Source organism: Phymastichus coffea, unplaced genomic scaffold (genome assembly GCF_024137745.1).
Source record: "Phymastichus coffea isolate CEN01 unplaced genomic scaffold, Cenicafe_Pcof_1.1 PCOF00182, whole genome shotgun sequence".
NCBI lineage: Eukaryota > Metazoa > Arthropoda > Insecta > Hymenoptera > Eulophidae > Phymastichus > Phymastichus coffea.
The window spans coordinates 223,610-237,401 of NW_026706993.1; the positions used below are offsets into that span (position 1 = coordinate 223,610).

Below are 13,792 nucleotides of genomic sequence, written 5' to 3' on the forward strand. Positions count from 1 at the left end.
ATGGCTAGTACTCCTACTTATGGGAGTAGTGCTGGCCTTGACGGATTCTCCTATCCTTCGTAGCTCATCCAGGGCAATTGGAGTATTAGCTTTAAAAGTCTGGGTGGAATCTATAATGGCCCCCCGGTGGGAAGCTGCGACCCTGTTAATGTCTCTCCTCATGACCTCGGCGAATTCTCTCAGTCCCACATTGTATTGCCGGACTTCTTTCATCATCTTATCCAGTTTTTCCAAGATTGCTTCCGAGAGGGCGCTCCGGTGTGCCTCCAGGTACGGATACTCAAAGGGAAGCACCATCTCCTCCGAAGCTCTGGGATCTCCGTTTAGGGCCTGTCTAAACCTAGATGTAGCTAGGGCATTGGCAGCCAACATGTGATCCTTCTGAGCCTGTGTGTTTGGACGGTCTCTCGGATAATACTTCATGAAGTGATTGGCTGATAAGCCAAGTGGAGGGGTAGTAAGTCCTGCCCAGTTGTCGGTATACCAAAGGCTAAGCTGTAGTGCAAAGTCTGGAGGCTGGCGTGTAGTTTCTCCCTTCAGATACTTCAGCATCTCCTCACTCACCGTGTACCCCTTTAGCGGCTGGGCTAGAGCTTCTGGGTCTGCACTGATGGAATCAATGGTGACGAGTGAATCTCTTGATAGGAGAGCTGCTAAGCCCCTATCCTCCTGCTCCTTCAGGGCTGCCTCCATGGGGTCGGCTTCAACTGCTTCTTCCTGCCTATCTCTTGCCTGGTGATCTCTTGATCTCTGGCCTGCATCTTTTGCTGGTGGTGCCTGGGTGGTGGATTTTGAGGGGTTGGCTACCCTTGCTGACTTCCGTGTGGCTGTAGCATCTGCTGATTGTGTCCCTCTCCTGGAGGGTTTTACTGCCTTGGGCATGGTTGGTCCACTGGTTGGGGAAGTAGAATTGGGGCCAGAGGAGTCGGTGGCTGGTTTCCGCTTCTGTCCTGCTGTTGGTGGCCTGTTGTCTTTTAGAGGAGAGAAAGCCTGCAATTTAGATATGATCTGCTGAAATTCCTGCTGTGGATCTTGATGGGAGTCAGTGGTGGGGGATTCTTGTGGATTTTGCGGGTTCATGGCGGTTTTCTTTAGATCTTTGATTTTTCATGTTCACGTGTAGCAACCATAGCGTTCAGACGTGTATGTTGTCGCTCCGCAGTGTTGACATTGTGAACGGGCTCAGCCCACTAAATATCTCGCAAACCGCGAGTGATAACCAAGTGCAACATCATGACTACAACATCAGACAGTCAAGCAAATAAGAGGTCCCTACATTCTCCTTCACTCCAACTCCTAGCTATGCAAACATCGCGAAAAAAGACCATACGCCTAAAAGAGATCAAGGACTGCTAATGGACTGTGTAGGTGAGCTAAACCTTACCGATTACACATGCGCTATAGGAGATATTGTACAAGCCAAAAATGTTTTATTTGCGTCCAAAATATCAAACAACCGCATTTGCATCTACCTCACAAACAAAGAAATGGTAACCAATCTCACCAATATAAACAAATACATCACAATTGGTGAACATCATGTCCCGATCAGACCTCTTGTTACTCAACTGAAAAAAGTAATTTTCTCTAACGTATCTCCCAGTATCCCCAATTATGTCATCGAAAGTATCTTAGACCAATTAAAGATCAACAGAGGATCACCAGTCATTTCACTGAAAGCCTCCATTACAAAGGAAGGATATACTCATGTAAATAGTTGGCGAAAACAAGTATACGTCAAGCCAGAAGACGTCACGAAAATTCCAGAAATTTTCAAAATCAGCTATGAGGAGCTCAACTATTATATTTACACTAACACAGACTCAATCAAATGCTTCACCTACAATTTAGAAGGCCATCTCGCAAAAGACTGTACAAGCACGCTCACGCAAGTAAACACCCATTCGATGATAGATAAATTAGCTAACATAACGGATACGAGCGCAAATGACAACATTTAGAACATTGAAATAGCAGAGATGGATTATACCAACACTGGCATCAAACGATCGCACTCCCAAATAAGCACTGAAACCTCTCAAGTAGAATTATCTCTAAAAACGAATAATAAGACGAACATCGCGACACTTAAACATGTACGTAAAATAGGCAGATTAGCAGAAAAACTTCCGGAAAATCACGACAATATTAGAAGAGAAGACGAAACTGTTGAACCAATGGACGATAGTCAAATGATGCCAGAGGAAGAAGAGTTCGAAGACGAACTTGACAAGAAACTGAGAAATATAAAGAAATACTTACAGGTAGCCAATGCTATACTAAATTATGAACAATTTAAAAGCCTATTGGAAAATTCACACAGAAATAAACAACCAGTTGAAATTATCAAGAAATACACCACAGATTTAAATTCATTTGTACAATTTATAAAAGAAGATATATATCCAAACGTGCACAACTCAAGCATTAAAAATCGATGCACAAGACTGATAAAGAGCATAGAACAACCAAACCTAAATATCACTCCAGTACCAACTCCAGCAAATTCCGACTCTGAATCATAGTAAACAAATGGCGAAAATAATCCAATGGAACATAAATAGCCTATCGCAGCAATTCGTATTCCTTCAGTCTCTCATCCATCAAGAAAATCCAGATATTATTTGTTTACAAGAGACTAATTTAAAAAGTAACGAAAAAGCCAAAATTAAAAACTTTACTTGCTACAACAAAAATAGACAAAACTGTTTAATAGCTAGCGGCGGAGTATGTATACTGATTAGAGAACAACTATATAGTCAAGAAATACAATTAAACACAGAATTAGAGGCAGTTGCCATACAGGTTCAATTAAACAATAAGATAACTACAATATGCAATGTATACTTAAGCGACAGATACGAAATGAACATTGAGCTCCTACAAATTCTTATAGATCAACTCCCCTCCCCTTTAATTTTAGTAGGTGATTTCAACAGCCACAACTCACTATGGGGGTCAAACAAAACCGATGGAAGAGGGAAAATAATTGAAGACCTTTTAATTCAAAATAATTCTGAAATCCTCAACGATGGTGCACCTACATACTGTAGTCCCGCAACCGGTAACTTTAGCTCTATAGACCTCACTATCTGCAGCAACAATATCACCTTGTACCTCCTATGGGAAGCGTATGAATTCTCGTATGAAAGCGATCATTTCCCCCTTGTCACAAATTTCTACAAATCCAATTCTACAGCACAGCATACCCCAATCAAGAAATGGAAATACTATAAAGCCGATTGGGAAAAATACCAAGTAACAATTAACACTAGAATACACGAACTCGAGGATTTAATAAGCAATGGAAGAGATAAAAAGAACTTAAACATTAATACCATCATCAACAAATTCAAAGAGATAATCACATACGCAGCCATGAAAAGTATACCTACCAGTACTACAAAAACTAATAAATACAATACCCCATGGTGGAACGTTGAATGCGAAACAGCAATAAAAAACGCTAAAAGGGCATTTAATATTTGGAAAAAAAAACCTTAGAAAACCTAATCGAACACAAAGGACTCAAGGCCATTGCAAAAAGGACAATCAAGTACAGCAAAAAGGAATCATGGACAACATTTTTAAGATCTATAAACTATCAAATACCACTGAACGAAATTTGGAAGAAAATCAAGTCCATTGAGGGGAAAAACTCAACACAAACGATTATATTAAAGGAAGAAAACCTAATCATAAATGATCCCAATACGATAGCCAATGAACTCGCTAAAACATTCGCAGATAATTCTAGTGACACGAACCTGACGAAAGAATTTCTATATCACAAAAGCTCGCAACCCCCACTAGAAATTCCACATGATGACTCTAGTAGTATGCCGATAAACAACGAAATTACAATGGAAGAACTCAACACGATACTTCAAAACAGCAAAAATACCAGTCCAGGTCCGGACAATATACCCAACATTATGCTCAAAAAGCTACCATACAGAGCTCGCAATAGTCTACTTGAGATATATAATTTGATTTGGACACATAATCTATTTCCCGATGAATGGAGACAAGCGATAGTGATCCCTAAACTTAAGCCCAGCAAAAACAAGCACAACAAAAATAGCTACAGACCGATTGCACTAACATGCTGCATGTGTAAAATTTTAGAAAAAATAGTCAATAAAAGACTCAAAGGCTTTCTCGAAACTAATAACACACTTAACAATTGTCAGAGCGGATTCAGAGCGGGCCGCAGTACAACGGACTGCCTAGTCTCCTTAGAGTCCAATATATGCGAAGCATTCGCGCAGAACCATCATCTACTAATAGTCTGCCTAGACATGAACAAAGCTTACGACCTACTATGGCGTCAAAGGATTCTTCAAATCCTTATTAGTCTAGGAATTACAGGTTCTATGCTTCACTTTATCAAAAACTTTCTTACGAATAGAAGCATCCAAGTCCGAGTTCTTAACAGTTCTTATCTGAAGCAGTGAAAATCAATAACGGAGTCCCGCAAGGATCAGTCATTAGTGTAACACTTTTCCTGGTAGCCTTAAACGATATCTTTCAATACATTCAAGCTCCGATCAAATGCTCAGCATACGCAGATGACATCACTCTATTTATACAAGGAAAAAAAATAAAAACAAGTGTTCAACTCATGCAGCTAGTTTTGAATAAACTAAATGCGTTCTCCAATGCTACCGGATTCCAATTCTCAACGACTAAATCCCAAGCTCTTCTCTGCCAGCACAGCGGCAACAATAATAAAGACATCAAATTAACCATTGGAAAAGAGCCTATCCAAGTAGTAGACGAAGTCAAAATCCTAGGTCTCATCTTCGACAAAAAACTAACTTGGACATCACAAATCACCGAACTGAAAAACCAATGCATCCGTCGCATGAACACACTCAAGGCATTATCAGCAAGGAACTGGGGAGCCAACCAACAAATAATAACAAACACCTACAAAGCTCTTATCCAATCGAAATTGGACTACGGATGTGCAGCATACGGATCAGGTAGTGAGAACACACTAAATAAACTAAATGTTATACTCCATTCGAGTATGAGGACAGCAATAGGGGCATACAGAACAAGTCCTGTATCAAGTATTCTCAGCGAAAGTAACATGCTACCGCTATACCTCAGGCGGAAAAATTAATCATGAACTTCACAGTTAAAATATTACACTCGCCAAACAACCAAGCACACTCTCTCTTATCGAAAAGTGTCCTTAACTTCGACCAAAATAAACCTCGACAAAAACAACCTTTCTACTTAAGAACGAAAAAATACTTTAACGGATTTAACATAAACTACGATGACATACTTCTCGAAGATGCCTCACGCACCATTAAACAAATAACCAGCGAAATTAAAAGAGAAAACAATAACATTTGGAAAAACGCCGCGAACAGTTGTTCTCTCAGAAAAATTAAATCTGATGTTTTTTCAAAAAACCCAGCCACCGACCTCAAAAGATCCGACCAAATCCGCATAACAAGACTAAGAATCGGACACACAGCCATAACTCACAAACACATTCTAATGAAAGAAAAAGCTCCTCAATGTGATAAGTGCAACACCAAACTCAGTGTTGAGCATCTCTTAGTATATTACCAGAAATACAATAACGAAAGATGTAAACACCAACTAAACTACCCCCTAGATGAACTCCTAAACAACATTTCTCTATGCAATAAAGTCATCAAATTCTTACATGAAACCAAATTAGCGAACCTTATATAACAATGTACTACCTTTTACAACACTTGTAAAACATATTGTAAACCACTGTAAACAATTGCTAAATATGCCGACCAACATGTAAAGTATCATTTGAATGTATATAATTCTATGTAAAATATATAACCAAGTGTCGCTAATACCCACTAAGGGGGATGCGACAGTAAATAAATAAATGAAAAAAAAAAAAAAAAAAAAAAAAAAAAACTGTAATTTTATAGTTCGTTAATTATTAAATAAAAAGAAATAAATTATAATTTTATTTCAGTAAGATTGTCATATCGCGCGTAGATAACCACGCATAGCCAATACATCTGGCATTAAGTAGCATAACAAACTAAAAATCTATAGATTTATAAGCTAAAGATCAATGTCTTACAATCTTATCACATCGCATTCGCATATCTCTTTTTAAGCTAAATGAACAATTCTATAATAAACTAATAATAATTAGTATTATAATTATAACGAGTTTCTAATATAATAATAATAAAAATTACGCATCCTATCTATAACAAAACAGTAGATACATTTAAAGTGAGTTATGAAAAGCAGGAAGAAGGAAACATCGACTTTTGCGCTTTATTTTGCCATTTAATGATTCTCCACAGAAATCTGGCATAATAAGCCATTGGGGAACGAATGGAAATGCGGCGCAACTTTATAAACAGATTATTCAAGTTAAACCGCGTGAATTTTAAAGGAAACGTCTGGCAGAAAAGGCTGACGGCAACGAAAAGAACATCGCAGCGACGTTTGAAAGGGAGAAATGTTCGCGTGTATCCGGTTGTCTGTGATTTTCCAACCTCCCGAGCTTTTAATGAAAGGCAGAGGCTTTCGTCATTCCCACGTTATTCGTGAACGGAATAAAGTTGCGCGACGCGTACAGAAGAGAAAAAGACGAAGAGTTCGCTCAATTGGCTAGCTTCGCAAAGATTAATTAGCAAGACAGTCGCGCAAGATTTTTATCTCGACCCTGGCGCATAATTCGTCGTCGCCTTCAACTGGAAGTTACTCGTTCGTACTCTGAATCCCGAAAAAGCCCGAGCTTAACGCTCTACATGCAGACGGATATACTTGAGGTACACGACGCGTATTTTGTTTCGTTTTTTTTTTCGGATAACGAAGTTTCGTCGAGAAGGAAAGTTTCTCACTCGCAAAGTTGTACGGTGATTGGAATTTTGAGCAGTTGTTTCCGTTCGTGAAAAATCATTAGTGTGTTTTATCATGAAGGACTGATAAGTGATTGAATAATTTTTTTTAGCCGCCGAAAATTATTTTCATTCAAATTAGTACACGAATATTAGTACACCACTAATTAAACCTGAAAGTAGCCGTCGATACAGTATGCAAAATTAAACGGGTGCCGATGACAATTTCGCGCTAAAATAACTGCCAGAACAAACACGAAAAGAAGGAATGAACAATGACGAGTTGATCAACAGTTCGTGATCTAGAATCGATCGCATGGACAGCTAAATGATTCGTCACGTAGGCGGCATTTCATCGGACTACATACGCGTACATATATGGCATAATATAGCGCATTCTCGTCGATTTTCGACTAACGAGTTGTACGTTGATTGTACATTTGACCCCGTTTGCCTTCTTCTCTATCTCGTCGATTCATTTCGCAATGGAAATGCTCCTGCGAGAAATACGAGCTCGAGACTCGCGTTATTATAACGCTACGCGAATGGAGTTTCAGCGTTGTTTAAATTATGTACATCAAAGATTTTGAGATTGGATAACGTTGCGTATACACGAAATTCGAAGTAATGTATCACGGGTGATCAAAGTGATGCGAATTCATTTTTCTTTCATTCGTAATTGTAGAAAGTCCGGGAAACGTGCGCATTTGCTCTCCTCGCTGCGAACGCGCGTAAGCTACGAGATAAAAAAAACATTAGCCTCGATGAAATTGTATAAAACATACAAACAACTTGAAATTCCCGTGCCAAATCATTACGTCATACCAGCAACCCTCGCACGCCGTAAACTCCAACTGTCCAATTACAATCTATAGAGGACTTCTCATAATTCTCCCTTTTAGTAAGGATTGTAAGGGCATTATATACTCAATTGAAAATCAGGTCGTAAAGATATACGCTTGAAATCGGAAAAATATTTTTGAATGCCCACATGTGCACGGCCAATTAGTGAAACGATAAAAGCCGCGACTAATCTTCAAACAAAGTCGCTTTCATTTAATATTAATCAGCAGAAATTGCTACGCTTATCATTATCGACTGGGATCTTGATTTTCCATAATATTGCGGAAATGCGATGTGAAATTATCACGCGAACGTGAAAATATAAAACGCCGAAGTTTGATCAAAACGAAATATGTCATGAAAAGCTATTGGTATGTGAACGTGAGTGACTTTAAGTGCTCGCTTCACTTCCGTTCATTTAAACGAGACCCCGCGCAGCAGCATCGCTAGATCGACGCAGAGTGCGAGGCTTTTGACATTTTCCAAAATTGAAAAGCCGACGCTCGAAAAAATAAAGGGAAAAAAGTAAAGCAAAGTGAGTGCGAAATAGCGTGTATTACATTTTTGCATCGTACGTCAGTTATACATGGAAAGAGACACCTTTCGACATAATCCGACTACCCACCGACCGCCATCGAATAACGCATGGAAACGCGATCATCCCTTGTTACGCATAAAGCGAAACGTATATATACGTAACGGAAAAATTGAATAGCGGCATCCATCGCAAGGAAATAGAGCAGGAAATGTCAGCGAATAATCAAAAAATGGACGAACACCCCCGCTATGGATTGAAGATCGAGTGGCTGTCCGAGAGAAGGAAACGGAGCTCCGTGTATCTGGCACGCACCTGCGCACGTCCCGAGTAATCGTCGACGTGACTCGGGCTTCGTCGCTCTCGCGCCGATCGGGACGCGTGCGTTTGCCACTGCAATACCGACCTCATCGGAGCTTCGTCGTCGAAAAGGCGAAATGGTCAGCCAAGTGAGCTCAGCTTTCGCCCGACAGAACCACAAAAAAAACTGAGCTCGACGGAGGGCGATTGCTTTGCTGGCGGTCGAGTGCTCGGCAGTGCGAATGACGTTCGCCTGCAACCTCGCTTGGCGGCCCCCGTCTCCTTGCCAGTAATTACAAAGCTCGCGCGCCCTTTTTTCTCGTTTTTACGAAAGTAAAGAGTGAGCGAGGGGTCGCCGCGTGTTGACGTATCGCGTTAGAGCCCACCACCGTGGACGCGTGTCGCACGCCGCCTCGTCAAATTGGACAAGTTCGGCGTTGCTCCGAGTCGACGATATGTACACGTAGCCTCGACTTTAAAAAGCAACGACCCTTCTGTTTCTTGAATGCTGGAGCCCGCGTGCGTGATTTCACGCACTGATCTCGCGGACGGTTATTCGTTGGTGATTCATTGTACACTCGCGTCGTAACGCTCTGGCAAGTCCGTCATTGCGAAGTCATAATGAAAGCTCGTTACGCTTGAACGAGCGTGAAAATTTTTATTCACAGACGATGTACGAATATTCCATGGAAATTTTTATTCATCCTCTTTTCTGGTATATTTTTCAACGTTGAGGTGGATATGCGACCAATATGATTCTGAGAATGTTTGCGAGATTTAATAAATTCCTTTTATTTTCGCAATATCACAACAAAATATAAGCAAGTCATAGACTGATAACTGACGACAGCTTCAAAAGTCAATGGATTCTTATATAGAATTACGAAACTTCATTGATTCAACTATCCAACAAAAAAGTATATATGGCGTCTTCTACTAAACCCTCCCGAGAGCACTTAACGTTATTGTAAGCGTAAGCAAGTCTGTAAGCTTCGAGATGCTTGCTAGCTGAAGGAGCCACTCATCGAAGATTGACATTATCCTTGTGCTCATACTTGTATATCCCCAGAATTTAGGTAGGATAAATTAAAAATATACCAGTAATGTAATCGTATCAAAAGATCGCGGCAACAGGATTTGTTTAGTAAGGCTCGCCAAGAGGCTTGATCGTGAGTTGAGTTATCTGCACGTGAACCGGTGTGCCAAGAACGAAAACAATTGCGTTAGCAATGTCATCCGGTTGTAAAGCAGGATTGGCATGAATAATACCAGTCGATTTATCCACGGCATTCTGGACAACTTCGGTTATGACTAGGCCCGGGCTTAGATTCTGTAAATTGGCAAAACTCGTAAGGATCGGAGATGATGAAAAACGCATGTGTAAGTATAATTATTTACTTACCGTTACGCGAATTTTACTCCCTAAGAGCTCATTAGTGAGTACTTCAGACAATGCTGTTAACGCGAATTTTGATGGCGAATAAACATTAGTGTGCGTGTTCATTAAGCAGCTCGGATGAATTACTTTATGACCTGCAATACTGAACAATTGCCAATTTTAATTAGCATTAGTTACAACGTAATTCAAATATTTTAAACCATACCTATTTATATTGATAATGTGCCCTTCGTCACTATTCTCTTTCATCAATTTTATTCCCTGTTTCGAGCAATACAACGGACCCATGAAATTGAGCGCAATTACTTGACTAAGCTCAGCTGTTTCAGCAGCTGTTGAGAATGTAAAAAAATATATTGCTATCGACATTTTAAATGAAATGTATCAACTTACCTTCGATGGTGTTCAAATTAACGCTTCCAGCATTATTAATCAGTACAGACAAAGATTTGAAAGTTCGCCTGACGTAATCGAATGCTTCGATGACCTCCGCTTCCTTCGTAACGTCGCACTTCTTTGCGTGAAATTCGCCTGGCCCTTCAGCGTTCTTCATTTCTTGCTGTGCACAAATATCAATCGTAAAAAGAAACTCTGATTGATGTTGATAATAGTATTGCGAGTTAATTTAATAACTCACTCTCATTTTTTCTTCCCGGCGTGCCAAGCCAATGACTATCATCCCGTTACGAACTAGAATCTTCGTTATGGACAAACCAATACCGGCTGATGCACCTGTGACTACAGCTACTTTTCCGTTCCAACGATCCATAGCTCGAGAAGTGTATAATTAACTACGACTGGCTTGATCAAGTACCGTAGATGCTACTGACAAATTTTACTTGTCATTTTTCTTGTATCTAGATTTTCGTTAGGTAATACTTGATAATTTTCAGCAAGTTTTTGATGATTCATAAATCATTTGAAAAGTGTAATAACACTGTATTATTAGCGCGTTTTGCGTATCATGCAATTTTTTCAGTAGTCTGCCATTAGAACGTCAAATCTTTCTAAATTGTAAGTATGAATGGAGTAATCATCCATCATAAACAATTTGAGTATTTAATTATCGGATGTGTCGTTACGTATATTAGCAATATGCTTTCACGAACAGAACAAAAATCTTCACTCATGCAGATCACCATACATGTCGTAAAATCATATTGTTTATTATATTACATGACTACAACACGGATTTGTAAATCTAAGCATGAAGATTATTTTATGAGCCGGAATAATATACTGTTACTTGTTTTTAACAATTGCAAATATAACACAACCGAAGCGTACTTAATTATTTCTTGATGAGTCATTAGTGAAAAGTAACGAAGTAAGCAATATTTTTTATCACAGCAAAAATCACAGAAACGCAATTGATATTCATTGTTTCCAATAGCTAAAGTGATTTATTTCTTTTATTTGTTGAAACTCGAAGTTATCGTCGTTGAAATAAAATTTTGTAGTGACTCTGTAGTTAAAATATACTTAAAATATACTAACAAATATGTTATCAAAATCATCATTATTACTTCAAATTCTTCGGCTCAATTCTTACGTCACATCAATATGTAAGCACACAATGAACTTTTCAAAATCTCAAACATCAGAACAACGTAAACAGTAGATGCTTCACTATACTTTTTTAAGATAGAATAAAAGCAAACATTAAAAACATCAACTGGATCGCTTTATTTTTTATGAAAGGAATTGTTGTTTTTCACCGATCACTCAATTCCGATCAAGAAACAACGTAGCTTTATTTTCTATATCATTAAAAAGAAGCGATGAAATGCCCCAGGAAAATTTTTCAATAAATGGTTCCTACACTGATAGCCAAGGGAGTAAATCTCAATTTTTATGGAAATTATTTTCAGAAATATGCTATATAAAATTATTTTGCCTATTTGAAAAGTGTGTAACAACAATCGACAAGATTTAACTACTTTTGCGCCTCCAAACGCAGCTGTCAACGGAATACACCTTCCAAACGGCACCAGCTATGACACATATGTTCCGCTGAGCATATAGGCATTAATTGAATGTAATTTTAATAATATATTAAGTGATTTTTCGCAATGACTCGCGCGGAAGTGCTTTGATTTTTAAATCACCAAATGCACCATTGACTCACTTGAAGAAAGCAGCGTGTACATTTTCTTAGTTAAGTCAAGTGTGCGTTACACCAACAAACGGTAGTGTGCATCGCATGCACAGAGAGAGAGAGAGAGAGAGAGAGAGAGAGAGAGAGAGAGAGAGAGAGATAGAGAGAGAATTACGTATAGGCACAACGCGAAGCGATGCGAAGGGGAGAAGGAGGTGAGGGTTTGGTGGGACAAGCATTCGATTGTGCCGTTGTCTCTTGTGCACGCTAGAACTATTTGCTTGGTGCTAGGGCTATTGGATCCAAGGTTTAATTATTTCTGACTATGGCTCCAGTTATGCGGATGTCAGACGCATTGCGTCCTTCTCCTCTGCCCTATCCCCTCCGCCGTGAGTTTAAGCCTGCCTCGACACTCTGCGTGCATCTATGCAGTTATTAATCAAAAACTGAAATGGTATAGAATAACGTAGATCGAATTTGCACTAATATGAACCGAGGATTGTGGATATGCATCAGCTATTGAATTGCTGAAATCATACTGCTAATTTACGCATAAACACAATACAATAGAGTGGTCAATCGATATCAATGTATAATTGTCCTGCCTTGTTGGTGCAGCCAATAGCTCAAGTACAATATGCTATAGAGATCAAAATCACAGCGAAATATAGTGGGCGTATTGATTACGGCGGTATCAGCCCAAACGATCCAGACTGCTATTTTATCAGTTTTATTATCTCAATAAGCTGACACTGAATCAGCTTATCCATCAACTTATTCGTTTTGTTGTGTAATAATCACCTATAGAAGTACGAATCGTCACGGAGAAAGTTTTTTGAGCCGTTTCAAGTATCGCAAAAGTCACATTCACAATTGTCAAAAGCCGCTCCAATCTGCGTCTAATCTGCGGCTAAAAGAGCGATAAACTTTTTTGTCAACCTACATGCCCAATTTTTGCGCGTCGAATTGAAGTCGCTAACTAGCTTGCAAATGAACTGTCGTTTTTCAATTCAAAAAACATAAAGTACTGCCGTGTCAAATACACCGAGTAGCTGCTGTGCGAGGTGGATCTCAATTCAGAAACGAGGTCACGCGCTGGATGAGAAATGATGCTCGTAACAGAACTTTCTGAAGGGATTTCTTTCATATAGTCAATTGAAATTGACTGTATGAGGTTGTACGGTTCAAATTAATATGCATGTACCGTATTTCGAGCGAACGAAAAGCAGTTGGAATTATTTTTCAAAATAAAGTCAGTTTCAGCAACGCATCGTTTAGTTTTCGGAACATAAAGTCATTAGCAGAAAGGCAAAATTTCACGTACGTGCGCAGTTTGCAAAGAAAAAAAATTGTGTCTGCATATCTTTTTGCGTTATCAAACGAATTTTAAATGAAAGCAACGTCACTAGATTTCCTTTCTATATAGAACATTGTAAAGAGAGAGTCTTTTTTAGCAGTTTAAAATCGTCCCGCGACTCTATTCACAAAATTATTTGCCCGGGGAAAGGACGGCACGAATGCTCGGACTACTAAGCAACGTGCCGGGCGTGCGGGTTGCGACGTTCGCGAGGCGAGAGAGCTGAAATTCGGAAAGGAGAGGAAAGAACGCCCAAATCACACCGGCAATTTCGTTAATAAAATCAAATTTTATTGCTGACCCATTTGCTATGTACAAAGCGAAGAAAGAAACGCGTGGACCCGGCAAAAACGCACCTGTAACTGCGATCGGCCTGTACTTCTCCGTTCGACCA

At 39.4% G+C, this 13,792-nt stretch overlaps 1 protein-coding gene across 1 annotated transcript; it reads right to left on the bottom strand.

Annotated features, from left to right (window-relative positions):
- Window positions 1-9,320: 9,320 nt before the first annotated feature.
- Window positions 9,321-10,753, bottom strand: LOC131673517 (farnesol dehydrogenase-like). The gene is made up of 5 exons (XM_058951555.1): window positions 10,581-10,753; window positions 10,337-10,502; window positions 10,149-10,275; window positions 9,947-10,085; window positions 9,321-9,874 (listed from the first exon to the last, which is right to left on the bottom strand). The coding sequence occupies exons 1-5, from the start codon at window positions 10,710-10,712 to the stop codon at window positions 9,686-9,688; spliced, it is 753 nt and encodes a 250-aa protein (XP_058807538.1). The 5' UTR covers window positions 10,713-10,753; the 3' UTR covers window positions 9,321-9,685.
- Between the last annotated feature and the right edge of the window lie 3,039 nt (window positions 10,754-13,792).